We start from the raw sequence: 15,963 nt of genomic DNA, 5'->3' as shown, positions 1-15,963 counted from the left end.
GCTCTAAAAATCCAGAGGTTAATATTTTTCACTTACAGCTTTCAGAATTTGAAAAGACCCCCTACAGCTAAAGATTTTTTGGCCCCACAATAATTATGCAAATGTTCATTAAATCACTAATTTCACAAAAAATACCCTAAAATCAATATTGAAATCAATATTATTTTTATAACTTACAACATTTATGCAAAATTGCTAATAAAGCATCGTCCACATGGGCGTACTAAAGTGTATGCCCTTGGGGGGCTGAGAAAAACATGTTTACCAAGCCCCCCCCTCTCAATCTCAACCCCCACCTCTGCTCTCCATCCGGACAGCTTCCCAGAGCTGAGTGCTGGAGCTGCAGCTGCAGGTGGTGAGAGGGGAAGGAGACAATGCCGACCAGCAGCGATAGATCAGTGAGGCGGGGGCCATTGTGAGGGGGTCAGAGCGGTGGGGGCATATTTTGATCCCCTCTATACCCCCGCAGCACCTTAACCTGGAAAGAGTGGCAGAGGAGAGAAGCTGAAGGGGGGGGGGGGTTGATCGGTGTTGGGGGGGTACAGTAAAAAGGAAAAGAAGAGCGGGTGGTGGCTTTTTGAAAAAGAGGAGCAGCAGTGGCATTGGGGGGAGTTCACATTTGAGGTGAATAGCTCTAATCAGTGGATCCCCCACCCCAGTGCTGCTGCTTCCCTGTCTCTAGCTACTGATCAGAGCTATAAGAATAAAGGGCAATATCCCAAATAGTGGAGTAATGTATTTCTCATTCAGTTCCTATCCCTGGCATCCTGTACAATGGCCAAACTGAAATTGGGCTTTAAGTGTCAGTTTTTAAGTTTAGTAACCCAGTACTGTATCATTAGGTAGACTTCACTACTTGTTGTTGTTAGCCACAGATCTCCTTTGCAGGTTGTGCATTAAATATAAATTGTTTAAGTGGTATTAAAGGTTTGGCATTTAAAAAAACAAAAAAAATAACATGTTATACTTACCTGCTCTGTGTAATGGTTTTGCACAAAGGAGCCCCGATCCTCTTCTTCTTGGGTCCCCCACCAGCGTCCTCAGCTCCTTTCCCTTGACTAGTGCCTCCATTAGCAAGCTGCTTGCTATTGGGCACTGGTGCATGCTTGTTCCCGAGCCCTGCTCTATGCAGCCATAAGACACATAGAGCTGTGGCTCCACCCCGCTCTCTCCTCATTGGCTCACTGGCTGTAATTGGCTCCCACTGCTGCCACAGCCTTTGAGGAAAGGGAGTCCCGGAACAGCTAAGGCTTTCGTGCACATCACTGGATTGAGAGGAAGCTTAGGTGAGTATTGGGGGGGGGGGGGCTGGTGAAGGGAGCATCACCCAGAAGGTTTGTTATCTTCATGCAAACATTCAGCTTTTACAACTACTTTAACCACTTGCCGACCAGCCGCCGTTGTTTTACTGCGGCAGTTCGGCTCTGCGACTTACCTGTACTTCGCTTTGTGTAACAGATATTGGGGGGGGGGGGTTGCACGCTCCCGGAGGCACACACACACGCCGATTGACCAGAGGGGGAGCCAATCATCGGGTCTGGTGGATGCGATTGCTCCCTATGGAGACAGAACAGTGGTCTGCCGATATGAACAAGGCAGACTGCTGTTCTGTCAGTGATGAACAAAGGGATCCTGTGTTCCTCCTATGTAGGAACACAGGTCTCTGTGTTCATACAGTGAGTATAACCTCAACACAGTTAGAAAGAACCCCCTAGGAGCACACTTAACCCTTTGATCACCCCTGGTGTTAACCCCTTCCCTGTCACTGTCATTAGTACAGTAACAGTGCATATTTTTAGCACTGATTACTGTAATAATGTCACTGGTCCCCTCAAAAGTGTCAAAAATTTCAGTTAGGTGTCTGATCTCACCAATGCAATGTCGCGGTCTCACTAAAAATTGCTGATCAGATCACCACCATTACTAGTAAAAAATAAATAAATAAGTAAAGAAATAAAAATTACATAAATCTATCAACTAGTTTGTAGACGCAATAACTTTTGCGCAAACCAATCAATATATACTTATTGGGATTTTTTTTACCAAAAATATGTGGCAGAATACATATTGGTTTAAATTGATGAGAAAAATTGACTTTTTACATTTTTTTTGGGAATGTTTTATAGCAGAAAGTAAAAAATACAGTTTTTTTTTTTTCATAATTGTCGCTCTTTTTTTGTTTATAGCGCAAAAAATAAAAACCGCAGAGGTGATCAAATAACACCAAAAGAAAGCTCTATTTGTAGGAAAAAAGGACATTCATTTTATTTGGGTTCAGCGCCACACGACAATTGTCAGTTAAAGTAACGCAGTGCCGTATAGCAAAAAATGGCCTGGTCATAAAGGGGGTAAAACCTTCTGGCCCTTAAGTGGTTAAGCTATCTTTTAAGTGTCAATTTATTGTCCTCAGAGCTTCGGGTCATCCCTGTCAGCACTTAAAATTAAACCTGTATGCCTAATGCAGTGTTCCTCAAGCTGTTCAAATCCCAATGCAAACAATGTCTCCACACGTTGGATATCCCCACAGCCAGCAAGTTTACGTCACTTCTGTGAATATTTTACCAATAATACCTAAATCAAGCAAGCATTTAAAGAGATACACATCCAGTATACTGTATACTCCTGCCTGAAGCCGACACCCAAAGACAGATAACCAAATGTAAATGTTACCTTTGCACATGCTCCCACCGAAAATCCAACGCGTTTTGAAGGCCATGACCTTTTTTCATCAGGGTGGTGGGAGTCCCAGAGCAGTTCTGACTATCTCCGTGAAAGGAATGTGTAGCTGAGAATTGCCTATGACAAAAGTGTAATCTCATTAACTCAGTAACTCAAATCTGCTGATACCCTCCCTATCTATATTTTCCACATGCCATGTTTTATTTATTTAAAATTCTGGACATTTGAGTGATAAGTTGTGTCCCCATGTTTTAGTTGTTTTTATGTGCAGGGGTTATTCCGCGTTGACTGATTTAGGCATTATCTGGTAAAATATTCACAGACAAGGCAGATGCTTGTAATTCTACAAACAAAATGAAAAAAGCAGAACTTTACTCTCTCAATCTGCAAACAGTATCTCACAGAAGTGAGTACACCCCTCACGTTTTTGTAAATATTTTATTCTATCTTTTCATGTGACAACACTGAAGAAATGACACTTTGCTACAATGTAAAGTAGTGAGTGTGCAGCTTGTATAACAGTGTAAATGTGCTGTCCCCTCAAAATAACTCAACACACAGCCATTAATGTCTAAACCGCTGGCAACAAAAGTGAGTACACCCCTAAGTGACAATGTCCAAATTGGACCCAATTAGCCATTTTCCCTCCCCAGTGTCACGTGACTCCTTAGTGTTATAATGTCTTGAATTGGGGGTAGGTGTGTTAAATTTGGTGTTATCATTCTCATTCTCTCATACTGGTCGCTGGAAGTTCAACATGGCACCTCATGGCAAAAAACTCTCTGAGGATCTGAAAAAAAGAATTGTTGCTCTACATAAATATGGCCTAGGCTATAAGAAGATTGCCAAGACCCAGAAGCTGAGCTGAAGCAGGGTGGTCAAGACCATACAGTGGTTTAACAGGACAGGTTCCACTCAGAACAGGCCTCGCCATGGTCGACCAAAGAGGTTGAGTGCACATGCTCAGCGTCATATCCAGAGGTTGTCTTTTGGAAATAAACATATGAGTGCTGCCAGCATTGCAGCAGAGGTTGAAGAGGGGGGTAGGGGTCAGCCTGTCAGTGCTCAGACCATATGCCGCACACTGCATCAAATTGGTCTGCATGGCTGTCGTCCCAGAAGAAAGCCTCTTCTAAAGATGATGCACAAGAAAGCCGGCAAACAGTTTGCTGAAGACAAGCAGACTAAGGACATGGATTACTGGAACCATGTCCTGTGGTCTGATGAGACCAAGATAAACTTATTTGGTTCAGATGGTGTCAAGCGTGCGTGGCGGCAACCAGGTGAGGAGTACAAAGACAAGGTCTTGCCTACAGTCAAGCATGGTGATGGTAGTGTCATGGTCTGGGGCTGCATGGATGCTGCCGGCACTAGGGAGCTACAGTTCATTGAGGTAACCATGAAAGCCAACATGTACTGTGACATACTGAAGCAGAGCATGATCCCCTCCCTTCAGAGACTGGGCCACAGGGCAGTATTCTAACATGATAACGACCTCAAACACAGCTCCAAGATGACCTTGCTAAAGAAGCTGAGGGTAAAGGTCATGGACTGGCCAAGCATGTCTCCACACCTAAACCCTAATGAGCATTTGTGGGGCCTCCTCAAACGGAAGGTGGAGGAGCGCAAGGTCTCTAACATCCACCAGCTCCGTGATGTCGTCATGGAGGAGTGGAAGAGAACACCAGTGGCAACCTGTGAAGCTCTTGTGAACTCCATGCTAAAGAGGGTTAAGGCAGTGCTAAAAAATAATGGTGGCCACACAAAATATTGACACTTTGGGCCAAATTTGAACATTTTCATTTAGGGGTGTACTCACTTTTGTTGCCAGCAGTTTAGACATTAATGGATGTGTGTTGAGTTATTTTGAGGTGACAGCAAATTTACACTGTTATACAAGCTGTACACTCACTACTTTACATTGTAGCAAAGTGTACTTTCTTCAGTGTTGTCACATGAAAAGATATAATAAAATATTTACATGATGAGGGGTGTACTCACTTTTTTGAGATACTGTCTGTAACTATTTTAAATCCTTTTGCTGCTAGCATTAGTAAATAGATAGGAAAGTGTATGGTATTCACTTGTTTTAAGCTTGCATTTAGATTTCTTCAGTTACTTCCAGGTTTCCAGGCCTAAGCAAATGATGTCATACATCGCAGGAGTCTTCAGGAGGGAAAGATGTTTTTTTCAGCTAAGCACATCATCCTGCATGCATGCCTGAGCTAAGGGCAGATAGATTTAAAGAAGTAAATGCTTCATAAATCATCTACCCTCCACAGGACAGGATGGCCATGGCCAGGAATGCTAGGAGGTGTTTTTAAAAGTGGTTTCCCAGCAAAATATAGCACGAAGACATAGATGGATGACTTTGAATGACTTTTTAATATTTTGAATATTTGAAATTAGATAGCATTTTTGTTTTGTGGTGCTCAGATGAAGTGTAGTTCCACTTTAAGCACCTTAACCTCCCTGGCGGTATGATTCTGTCAGGAATTCTGTTCCAAAAGCGGTACAATTCTTTTCATGGAAATTTGGCGTTATGTATTATAGGCCTACAATTCTTAGTAATTACTGACTTAAACCTGACCAAAACAAGAGTCTAGTAGACATCCCAGATGTGATAAATTTGAAACACAAACAAGTGAATTATAATCGAATCAATAATATTATTTTATTATTTAATATATAATATATATAATAAAATTATATTATTGATTAGATTATAATTCATGCGTTATATATTATATATATGTGTGTATATATATATATATATATATATGTGTGTGTGTGTATATATATATATATATATATATATAACGCATGAATTATAATCGAATCAATAATATAATTTTATATATATATATATATATGTGTGTGTGTATATAGGTATATATATATATATATATATATATATATATATATATATATATATATATACACATATATATATATATACATATATACATATGCATATATATATATATATATGCATATATATATATATATATATATATATATATATATATATATATATATATATGCATATATATATATATATATGCATATATATGCATATATATATATGCATATATATATATATATATATATATATGCATATATATATATGCATATATATAATATAAAATGTGTTATGTGTTTTGTGCAGCGTTTTTTTTTTTTTTTTTTGACTTTCCCTCCCTAGTTCCGCTCCCATGCAGCATTGCTGCTGCAGGGAACGGAACTAGGAAGTCCTCCTACCGACAGACGAGCGGCGGAGATCTCACTGGCGGTCACAGCAATGAGAGCTCATCGCTGGATCGCCAGGATATGGTAAGAGAAGCTCCGCTGCGCTGTCTGCACGCTCTGCCCATTGACCCCGAGCGTGACTCGGGGATACCGCTAATAGCAGAAAATTCCTACCCCGAGTCACGCTCGGGGATACCGCTAAGGCGGTTAATACTGAACCATTGTAAAATAATGGACAGGTTAGTGGATGCAATTTTCTGAAGTGTGGTTTATAAACCACTCTGCAGAAAATGCACATGTATGGCAAATGTGCCTTTTCAATGTTTGTGATTGAGCTATTTATGAGGTCAGATCACAGATAGCATTAAATAGGAAGTCAAGCTTCCTCTGTAACTTGTACCTATAGGTAAGCCTATGATAAGGCTTACCTATAAATACTGTAAACATCTCCTAAACATGCACCGTTTAGGAGATATTTACTTTTCATGCAGCCAATGACGTCACTGACACATGCGCTCTAAATTAACGGCCGCCAGTGCCGTTCCTTCAGAGCCCTGTGCCATGAACAGTGGCTCCCGCGCGCATGCGCCGGAGTGACGTCATTGCGGCTCTGGCCAATCAGATGGCCGCAGGATGCAAACCCGGATGGAAGACCGGGTATAGATGGACGCCATGTGAGGTTTTTATCTTTTTAAAAAAAATTTGGGGAGGTTTACAACCTCTAAAAAGGTGGCAGTTGAAGTGGCTCAAGCACACTTGTGAAAATAAACTACATTACCAGTAAATTAAATAAGAGGATCAATGCGCTACCCAGAGGGGTTTGATAGGAGTAAATCAATTACAAAATATCAAATAAATAAAATAAAAAATAAAAAAATGTGAAAAATAAAAAATATAGAAAAAGCTGCCAATCTAAATCGGTGTCCCCACCGTGAATTGATACGTGTATGGTGTAGAAAATCGGCGCTAATTCAAATCATAAATAAATGTGATACACTCTGTGACAATAACGATGTCCACCACTGTGGATAGTGCTCTATGTGATTAAACCTGATGCAAAAATTTCGAAGTAAAATCAATCCTCAATATAAAACTGTAAAAGCGAGCCTATACACAAAAGATCTTCAGTGGATGACTCTGAAAAGACTGTGCATAAATAAAGTAAATAGTGTGTCAATCCCAAGGAAATATATATATATAATGCAATCACATAATCAATGCAATCGATGAAAAAGGGCGATGATCAATATAATCGTTGATGACTGATATGTGATGAAAAAATTCCTAAAAATATTTCATAAAACAATTCATATAAAAAGTTGTGTATAAAAATATAAGTGTCTGAGAAAATCCCACAGTGTCCAATATACAATCAAAGATGAATGAAATAAATCTTCAAAGGATCAACCAATCGTAAAATATAACATCAATAATCTGGATATCGATCCAATCTCCAACAAACAGGTGTGTAGTGGCCGCCTACCTCCCACACACACTATCTGCACATGTGTGTAATCCAAACAAGCCGATTGCTTTCCTTTGAAATGGGCTTCCGACCTCTCTCCTCTCTTGCGGGCATGTAATCACTGATGTTCACAGTACATCGATCTCCCAATGCAGTAACGATCTTCAGCTGCCCAATATGCTCACTCCAAGCCGTTCCGCCTCAACGTCCAGCTTATTGTATAAAAAAAAAACTTCTCTATTACTTCCTAGACAAACCTTTAGAAATGTCAGTATTGCTGCAGCAGGCTAGAAACATCGCACAAATGCACCACTTTACAGACACATTAAGGCCCCCCCAGGCACGATATTTAATTTTTCATTTTTATTGTTTCACTTTAAGCATTATTAAAATCACTGCTCTTGTTAAAGCGAACGTTTTAAAAAATTATTTTTGCATTGATTCATGTCCCCCAGAGCAGTACCTGGGTCACCATACACTTTTTTGGGCCAATAACTTGCATTTAAAGCTTTAAAATTAGGACTTTTGATTTTTCATGTTTGTGTCCCATAGACCTTAATCACTTGCCAACTGCTCACAGTATATTTACTACGGCAGTCAGCCCCTCACAGGCAAAGCGACGTAGGTCTATGTCGCTAGCCTGTGAGGCTCTGGGGAGCGAGTGTGCGCCACCGAATGCGTGCTCCCGCTCGGTCACGGACCCTCCCGCGCGTGTGCCTGGCGGACCCGATGTCCGCCGGGCACTCGCGATCGTCCGTGACACCGGGAGAAAGGCAGGCGGCTAATGTAAACAAGCCGCCTGTCATTCTCCCCTGTGTAAGAATGGTGATCATATGGTTCTACTATGTAGGACCGTTGATCACTGTTCTTACAGCTCAAGCCACAGCCATTCACAGTTAGAATCACGCCCCTAGGGACATACACCACCCCTCCCTCTCAAAAAAAGTTAACCCCTTCACTACCAGTGTAATTTTACAGTAACAGTGCATATGTATAGCACTGATTAGTGTAGTAATGTCACTGGTAACCCCAAAAGTGTCAAAAATGTCAGTCAAGGGTCCGATCTGTCCACCCCAATGTCGCAGTCCTGCAAAAAGAATCGCAGATTGCCGCCATTACGCGTTAAAAAAAAAACAAAAATGACAAAAATCCTTCCCTTAGTTAGTAAATGCAATAACTTTTGCGCAAACCAATCAAAATACGCTTATTGCGATTTTTTTTACCAAAAATATGTAGCAGAAAACAAATTGGCCTAAAATGTTAAAAAATTTTGATTTTTACATTTTTTTGGGGAATTTCATATAAAAAAAATGTGAAAAATATTGTTATTTTTGCAAAATTGACGCTCTTTTTTTGTTTATAGCGCATGATCAAAAAATCACACAGGTGATCAAATACCACCAAAAGAAAGCTCTGTTTATGGGGAAAAAGGACGTCAAATTTGTTTATGTACAGCGTCGCACGACCGCGCAATTGTCCGTTAAAGTCACGCAGTGCCAAATCGCAAAATAGGCCCTGGTCAGGAAGGGGGTAAAATCTTCCGGGGCTTAAGTGGTTAATGGGGTTCGCATGTTCACTAGAACATTTCCCCTGTTCAAGATGTTCAGTGCGAACCAAACAGGGGGGTGTTTGGCTCATCACTACTGTGCACCAGTGCACAAAGCAAGGTCCATAAAGACATGGATGAGCAAGTTTGGGGTGAAGGAACTTAACTGGCCTGCACAGAGTCCTGACCTCAACCTGACAGAACACCTTTGGGATTAATTATAGCGCAGACTGCAAGCCAGGTCTTCCGCCCAACATCAGTGCCTGACCTCACAAATGCGCTTATGGAAGAATGGTCAAACATTCCAATAGACACACTCCTAAACCCTGTGGACAGCCTTCCTGGAAGAGTTGAAGCTGTTATAGCTGCAAAGGGTGGGCCAACTCCATATTGAACTCTACGGACTAAGACTGTGATGCCATTAAAGTTAATGTGCGTGTAAAGACAGGCTTCCCAATACTTTTGGTATTATAGTGTAGTAGTATTTAACAGCCAGCGCTCCCCTCCCCCTCCAGATCATGTCACAAAAGTGAACTATCACGGTATCACTGTGTTATCCACCAGATGCCAGATGTACCTTCTGCCTGCCTGCCCAGACCTTATCAGGAGGATAGGCAGTTGCTATCACTGTGGCTTCCCTGATCAGTTACAATCTACTTTGTGTGACAATCATTTAGTCACGCAGTGTTACCTGTGTGACAGTCTGTCCTAGACTGTCCTGTGTGTACTATATGCCGTTTTACTAAAGAAATGTATGGTGTACATTTATAAAGAAGCACAATGCATTTGATTTGTTTTATAACTGAAAATGTGTTTTGATCAGTACAAGATGCAATTTATTGGTTTCCATTATTTACTGCACTTAAGAAAAAGAAATCTTGATTGATCAAGGCTTTTTGTATTTGCTGTAAATTGCAAGATGTCTTTCTCTCACATAAGGTAAAGAAACAAAGCTGGTGATTAAACTTTTAAACATGCATAAATGCCCGAATGGTTCTAGTGTTGCTCTCTCAATTCAGTAGACTGTTTTTACATTTGTATAAACCTTAAATGTGGACTAAACTCATATAAACTCTATACTATGCTCAGGGGCATTTTCTGAAAACAGTGGGTCTGTATGCAAAATAATGATGTGGGCACCGTTGCCCAAAAAGAAAAAAAGAAAAAAAAAAAAAGAAAAGGGGAAAAGGGGGGGGGGGGGGCGGTGATTTTTACTGTGCTAAATATTGGCCAAGGTTTAAAGGAGCATGTGTATTTGGAGTTTGAGATGGCTTACCTAGTATACAATAAGGCAGTGTTGACTAGGGAATGTAAAGCACAGTGGGCAGAATAAGTTGGTTTAGAATGGGAAAATAAAGTGCAGTACATAGAAAGTGGGGATGGAGAGGCCAAAGTGTGCCCCCTCCATTAGACATTGGGGCACCTGTAGGGGCTGCAGGTGGGCTTAGGGTAGGAGGTACAGTTGCATGTGAAGATGTCCAGTTCCTGGCAGATGCTGACTGCTGATCTGCACACAACAGAGTATAGAAGATGCCTCTAAGGACCCTTTCACAGGTATGCGACCTAAAAGTCGCATGATTTTACCACATTTTTTGCCACAGTTTTACCATGGTTTTAACTGGACTTGAAGCAATGCCTATGTCTATGGACCTCAAAACGCATTAAAATCAGCCCAAAGTAGTGCAGGGGCTACTTTGAAGTTGTTGCGACTTGAAGTCGTACAGATATGAATGGTACTCATTGGAAATCATGGAGTAAGACTTGTCATGTGACTTTGCAGTCCCAAATCGCAGGACAAGTTGCACAAGTGTTAAAGGGGCCTTACTGTCCATTGTATCTCTAGTAACCCCCTCCTGGACAATAAGAGGCGACACATGTGGATGCTGTGCAGCTCAGTTCTCATATGAAAATGTTTTTTTCCTTCTCCCTCCCTCTGTTAATTTTTCACCTAGTGTACAGTAGCTCCCTCCAGCACCAGATCATAGGCTTTTGACTCCTGCTCTTTAATGGAAGCAATATGTCTGTCATCAGATGAAACATTGTTTATGGCAATTTCGACAGTCTCGTCCTGTAGTAACCTCAGTCAGTCAATGCTCTGCTCACATTTTTCCCAATTAGACGATGGGTACTAGCTGGTGCACTTGAAGGCTGGCAGATAAAACAACAATGTGATAATATGGTGCCAGCAATGTGGAAAATCTCATAAGTGAGCAGCTGCCCCTTTAAGTGGATGTGACCACTTTAAAAATAAAACCTGAAAAAAGTAAGGTGCTACTACAATACCACAATCACAATAAATCATAAAGATTTATTACAAACATTATACATCCAAAAACTCAAAAATATATATATAAACATATACACTATATTGTCAAAAGTTATTGTGACACCCGCCTTCATGCATATGAACTTTAATGGCATCCCAGTCTTAGTCCATAGGGTTCAATATTGAGTTGGCCCACCCTTTACAGCTATAACAGCTTCAACTGTTCTGGGAAGGCTGTCCACAATGTTTTGGAGTGTGTCTATGGGAATGTTTGACCATTCTTTTAGAAGCATATTTGTGAGGTCAGGCACTGATGTTGGACAAGAAGATCTGGCTCGCAGTCTCCTCTCTAATTAATCCCACAGGTCTTCTATCAGGTTGAGGTCAGGACTCTGTGCATAAATCATTTGGCTCCTTAGTTCCAGTAAAGGGGACTCTTAGGGTGTAAGTATTCCAAGACATTTTGGACAATTTTCCTGCTCCCAACATTGTGGGAACAGTTTGGAGATGGCCCCTTCCTGTTCCAACATAACCACGCACCAGTGCACAAAGCAAGGTCCATAGAGACTTTGTTGAGCGATTTTGGGGTGAAGGAACTTGACTGGCCTGCACAGAGCCCTGACCTCAACCTGAAAGAACACCTTTGGGATGAATTAGAGTGGAGACTGTGATCCAGGCCTTCTCATCAAACATCAGTGCCTGACCTCACAAATGAGCTTCTGGAAGAATGGTCAAACATTCCCATAGACACACTCCTAAACCTTGTGTACAGCCTTCCCAGAAGAGTTGAAGCTGTTATAGCTACAAAGGGTAAGCCAACTCAATATTGAACCCTACGGACAAAGACTGGGATGCCATTAAAGTTCATGTGTGTGTAAAAGCAGGCGTCCCAATACTTTTGGTAATATAGTGTGTGTGTGTATATATATATATATATATATATATATATATAATGTTGTTATAGTTATAAATGCAGTTGGTAAGCTTGCCAATTGCAGCATAGTCACCATTTCAGCTACATATGTGGCTTCCATCGCACTTACATCGGCACTTGCCCGCAACGTTCTGTTAGCACCCACCCCTAGTATTACTTCAGCACCCTCTCCCTTTTCTTGCATATGTAGTCACAGAATAAATGGTCTTTATACTGCTGCAGCTACAAATAATAGGCACTGCTGCAGAACAGACACAGAATACTGTTATGTATTTTAATCCCCACACTTGTTGTTGCGCAGTGTGTGAGAACACAGTGGGCCCCAACCCCCTTAAGGCCTGTGTGTCTGGCACATGCTGCAACCATGGAGAATAAATCACTGACTATGCTTCAATAGTTATCATGTAATTCATTTTTTTTTTTTTTTTTTTTTAGGCTTATGATGAAGAGATGTTTGGCAGCAAATATCAGTGGATCATTCCTGGTTGGTATCAAGCACTATGGTGGCAACAGGCCAATACTTCCACCTGTTTAAGTAAAAACCTGCTCACCGCAATGGAAGGATACATCGGAGTGGATTTTGAACCTCTTAGCACAAAGCAAATAAAAACAATATCAGGACGGGTAAGCAAATTACACAGTTCCAAATGAGATTTTTTTGTGTTATGAATTATATAGATGAACCTAAATTGAGAGCAGATGAAGACACACATTGGCAAGAATAAACATTTTCATTTTAAATGTGAATCTATTAAACACCATAGCTTCAACATAATATTAGTCATGGTAGTTGTCACAGCATCAGAAAATGTAACTAAAGAGTACACGCTATAAGGGTATTTCATAAATAAAATGGACTTATTGTAAGAGTAATAGCATGTAAAAGGCATTATTAATGTGCAGCTGATCATTTTAATAGGTTACATTTTGTCCAACTTCCGGGTTTTTCACAACTACATGGCCAAACAGTCAGGACAACTAAATTATAACCAATTTAATGCAAATTTTAAGTTTGGTCCCATTCCTTTTTACTTTACCTAATTTGAACCTCCAAGACCAATTGGGAGGTTCTGGCAGCAGAAAGGTGTGGAACTTCAGGTTTTACAGGAAACATTAACAATTAAAAATGCAAAATTTTTGGATAACTTAAACCCCTAGAATTGTATGAAGCCTGAAGAAGGGATCTAACTTATCTTGGAAGTTTGCATCTTTAATACCCTGTTATTTAATAAAGTGTATCACTGAAACCTCAAACTTTATGTGTTGCTCAATGGCTAACATGATGCAATACTATCACAGTTTGGGTTCAGGCTCGGAGATCAGTGACTGCAGCAGTTAAAAGATTCACGAGAAGTCTAGTCAGCTAGATTAATCCACAAACAGATCCGCTAGTGGATGATGCAAGCTAAGCCGAGGCGCGGGGTCTAAATATTGGCGGGTCTTCACCAGAGCTCATGATTGTGGAGATGGATTTTGCTGTGTGCTAATGCTAGGTCGTGAATTGTCTCAGATTTGCCTCAGCAGGAGGAGAGCAAGTGGGAGTAAGGTAGGGGATAAGACAGATAAGGTACAAGCAGACTCGTAGTCAGTTAACAAGCTAAGGGTCAGTAACAAGTAGTAGCTGGATGAGATCAGAGATAAGCACAGTCGATGAAAAAGCCAAAGTCAATAACGAGTGGTAGTAATAAGGACGGCTGCAGGTACACAAAGGAGCAAGATATTGGTTGGAGAGGTCACAACAAACTGGCAAAATAATAAGATAACACAAGGTTGTCCAGCATCGTAGGTGGCACAGCAAGAAGCATTACAGCCAGACACTGCAGAGGTCACAGGTTCAGATCCAGACCCTGACAAATACTGCACTACTGAAACTTTGAGATATATACAGCATATCAATATACAGTAGCTCAGCTGCTTGTATGTTTTTATATACAAACCATTTTGACGCTAAAAGCAACCACTGCTTATGTGTAATTTTCCCATGCACTTAATTTAAATTTTTCAGTCTTGTGAAAGAATTACATTAAAGTGTATCTAAACCCAATTAAATTTTATAGATCGCATTTCTTTTTTTTCATCTGGTGACCTGGCCAGTAATGCATGTCCTGTCTAAGAGAAGCAACAGGAAGACATCTTTGGACAGCAGCTCTGTGTAGAGGGCATTGTCACATTGGCTAGCAGATTTAGAGGGACTTTACATAAGTGACTAACAAACAAAAGGCTAACTCCAGCTAACACGTTTTAATCAGTTACAGCAACAGCTTTTCATTCTCCTTTTGAGATAAAGTTTTTATATACATGGATAAAAGCTGACCCCTGTAAGCACCCATGTCTGTGTTAAATGATTTGTCTCAACCCTCTAACTACTACTTTTTCTGTTGCAAGGAAAGAAGGAAGTTGCAAAACAAAAGCAGTATCACCAGGAAAAAAATAAGTTACAGGGTAGATTGAAAAAACAAAAAAACAAAAAAACGGATTTATTAAATCTACTGACAGATTGCATCATATACAGTGGCAAGAAAAAGTATGAGAACCCAAAAAAAAAAAAAAGTATGAGAACCCCTTGGTATTAACTAGTTTTCTACAGTAATTTGCCATAAAATATGATCTGACCCTCATCTAAGTCACAACAATAGACAAACTTAATGTGGTTTATTTAGTAAAACTTCTAATTTCAGCTTGTTCAATTAAGCTTTGATGATAACATTTGGAAGCTGATTGGTTACTATGCAAGAGCTGCACCAGATTTTGCACTCTGAAGTTTTAGTAAATACCTCCCAATGTGCTAAAGCTTATAAAACTCAAACGATTCTAATTTCTCATGTCTTTATTGAACACACTAATACTTAATCATTGGGATGTTTTGATATTGGCAGGATGTGCCCTTTTTGTGCCATACATAGTACTGAGAATTCTTCCCAAACAATTTGACTTTAGTTTCATCAGTCCACAGAACATTTTTTCAGTAGCGTTGCAGTTTACAAAGGTGCACTTTGGCAAACTTCGGACATTCAGTAATGTTTTTTTTGGAGAGCAGCAGCTTCCCCTATGGTGTTCTACCATGGACATCTTGCCTGTTCAAAGACCTATGTATAGTAGACTCATGAAAAGGCATGTTTGCCACTTCCAGTGATGTCTTAAAGCCTTTACCTGTTACTTGTGGGTTCTTTTGCACTGTGCCTTGAGATTCATTGTGACTGGGTGCCCACTTCTGGGAAGAGTAGCCACAATAAACAGCGTCCATTTATAGACAGTTTGTCTAATTGTCGATTGATGGATGACTAAACACTCTGAGATTGCTTTGTATCCCTTACCAGTCCTACCTTACCAGAAGATTAAATATTCTTGACCATATGCCTTCAGAGAGCTCATTTTTGTGAGGCATAGCTATGATACTGATGCTGATGTTTGTTCTGAACAGCAATCTTAAAATTCTTAAAATGTTCGAGTGTCACTCTAAACCACAATTTCAAACTAATTTCATTAATTGGACACCAGATGTCCAAACTACTGATGCTGATTGTCTTTCAATTAATTAATTAGTATATGGGTTTACTTACTTTATCCTCCAGGACTGTGAATGTTTAATGGGTATGATAATAAAGATATGAGAAATTAGAACAGTTGTGTGTTACCAGCTTAAGCACAGGTGTGTTTTTCTATTGGTGTGACTTGGATGTGGATCAGATCACATATTATGGCAAATTACTGCAGAAAACATTTTTGATTTTGCCTTAAGTACTACTGTAGGACCTGAAGTTATGTTACTTTCTTAAGTGAAAACCTTTTTTTTTTTTAAAACAATGTTTGTTTTTTTTTTTAAT

General features: G+C 40.1%; 1 protein-coding gene across 1 annotated transcript in view; it reads left to right on the top strand.

Annotated features, from left to right (window-relative positions):
- Positions 1-15,963, top strand: part of GABBR2 (gamma-aminobutyric acid type B receptor subunit 2) — an 873,294-nt gene that overhangs the window by 466,708 nt on the left and 390,623 nt on the right. The window contains exon 6 of the mRNA XM_082257550.1: positions 12,575-12,763. Within this exon, the coding sequence (XP_082113676.1) occupies positions 12,575-12,763 (189 nt within the window). The remainder of the gene's footprint in view (positions 1-12,574; positions 12,764-15,963) is intronic.

Source organism: Pelophylax lessonae, assembly GCF_965119305.1.
Source record: "Pelophylax lessonae genome assembly, chromosome: 5".
NCBI lineage: Eukaryota > Metazoa > Chordata > Amphibia > Anura > Ranidae > Pelophylax > Pelophylax lessonae.
This window is presented reverse-complemented; position numbering and strand designations above follow the sequence as displayed.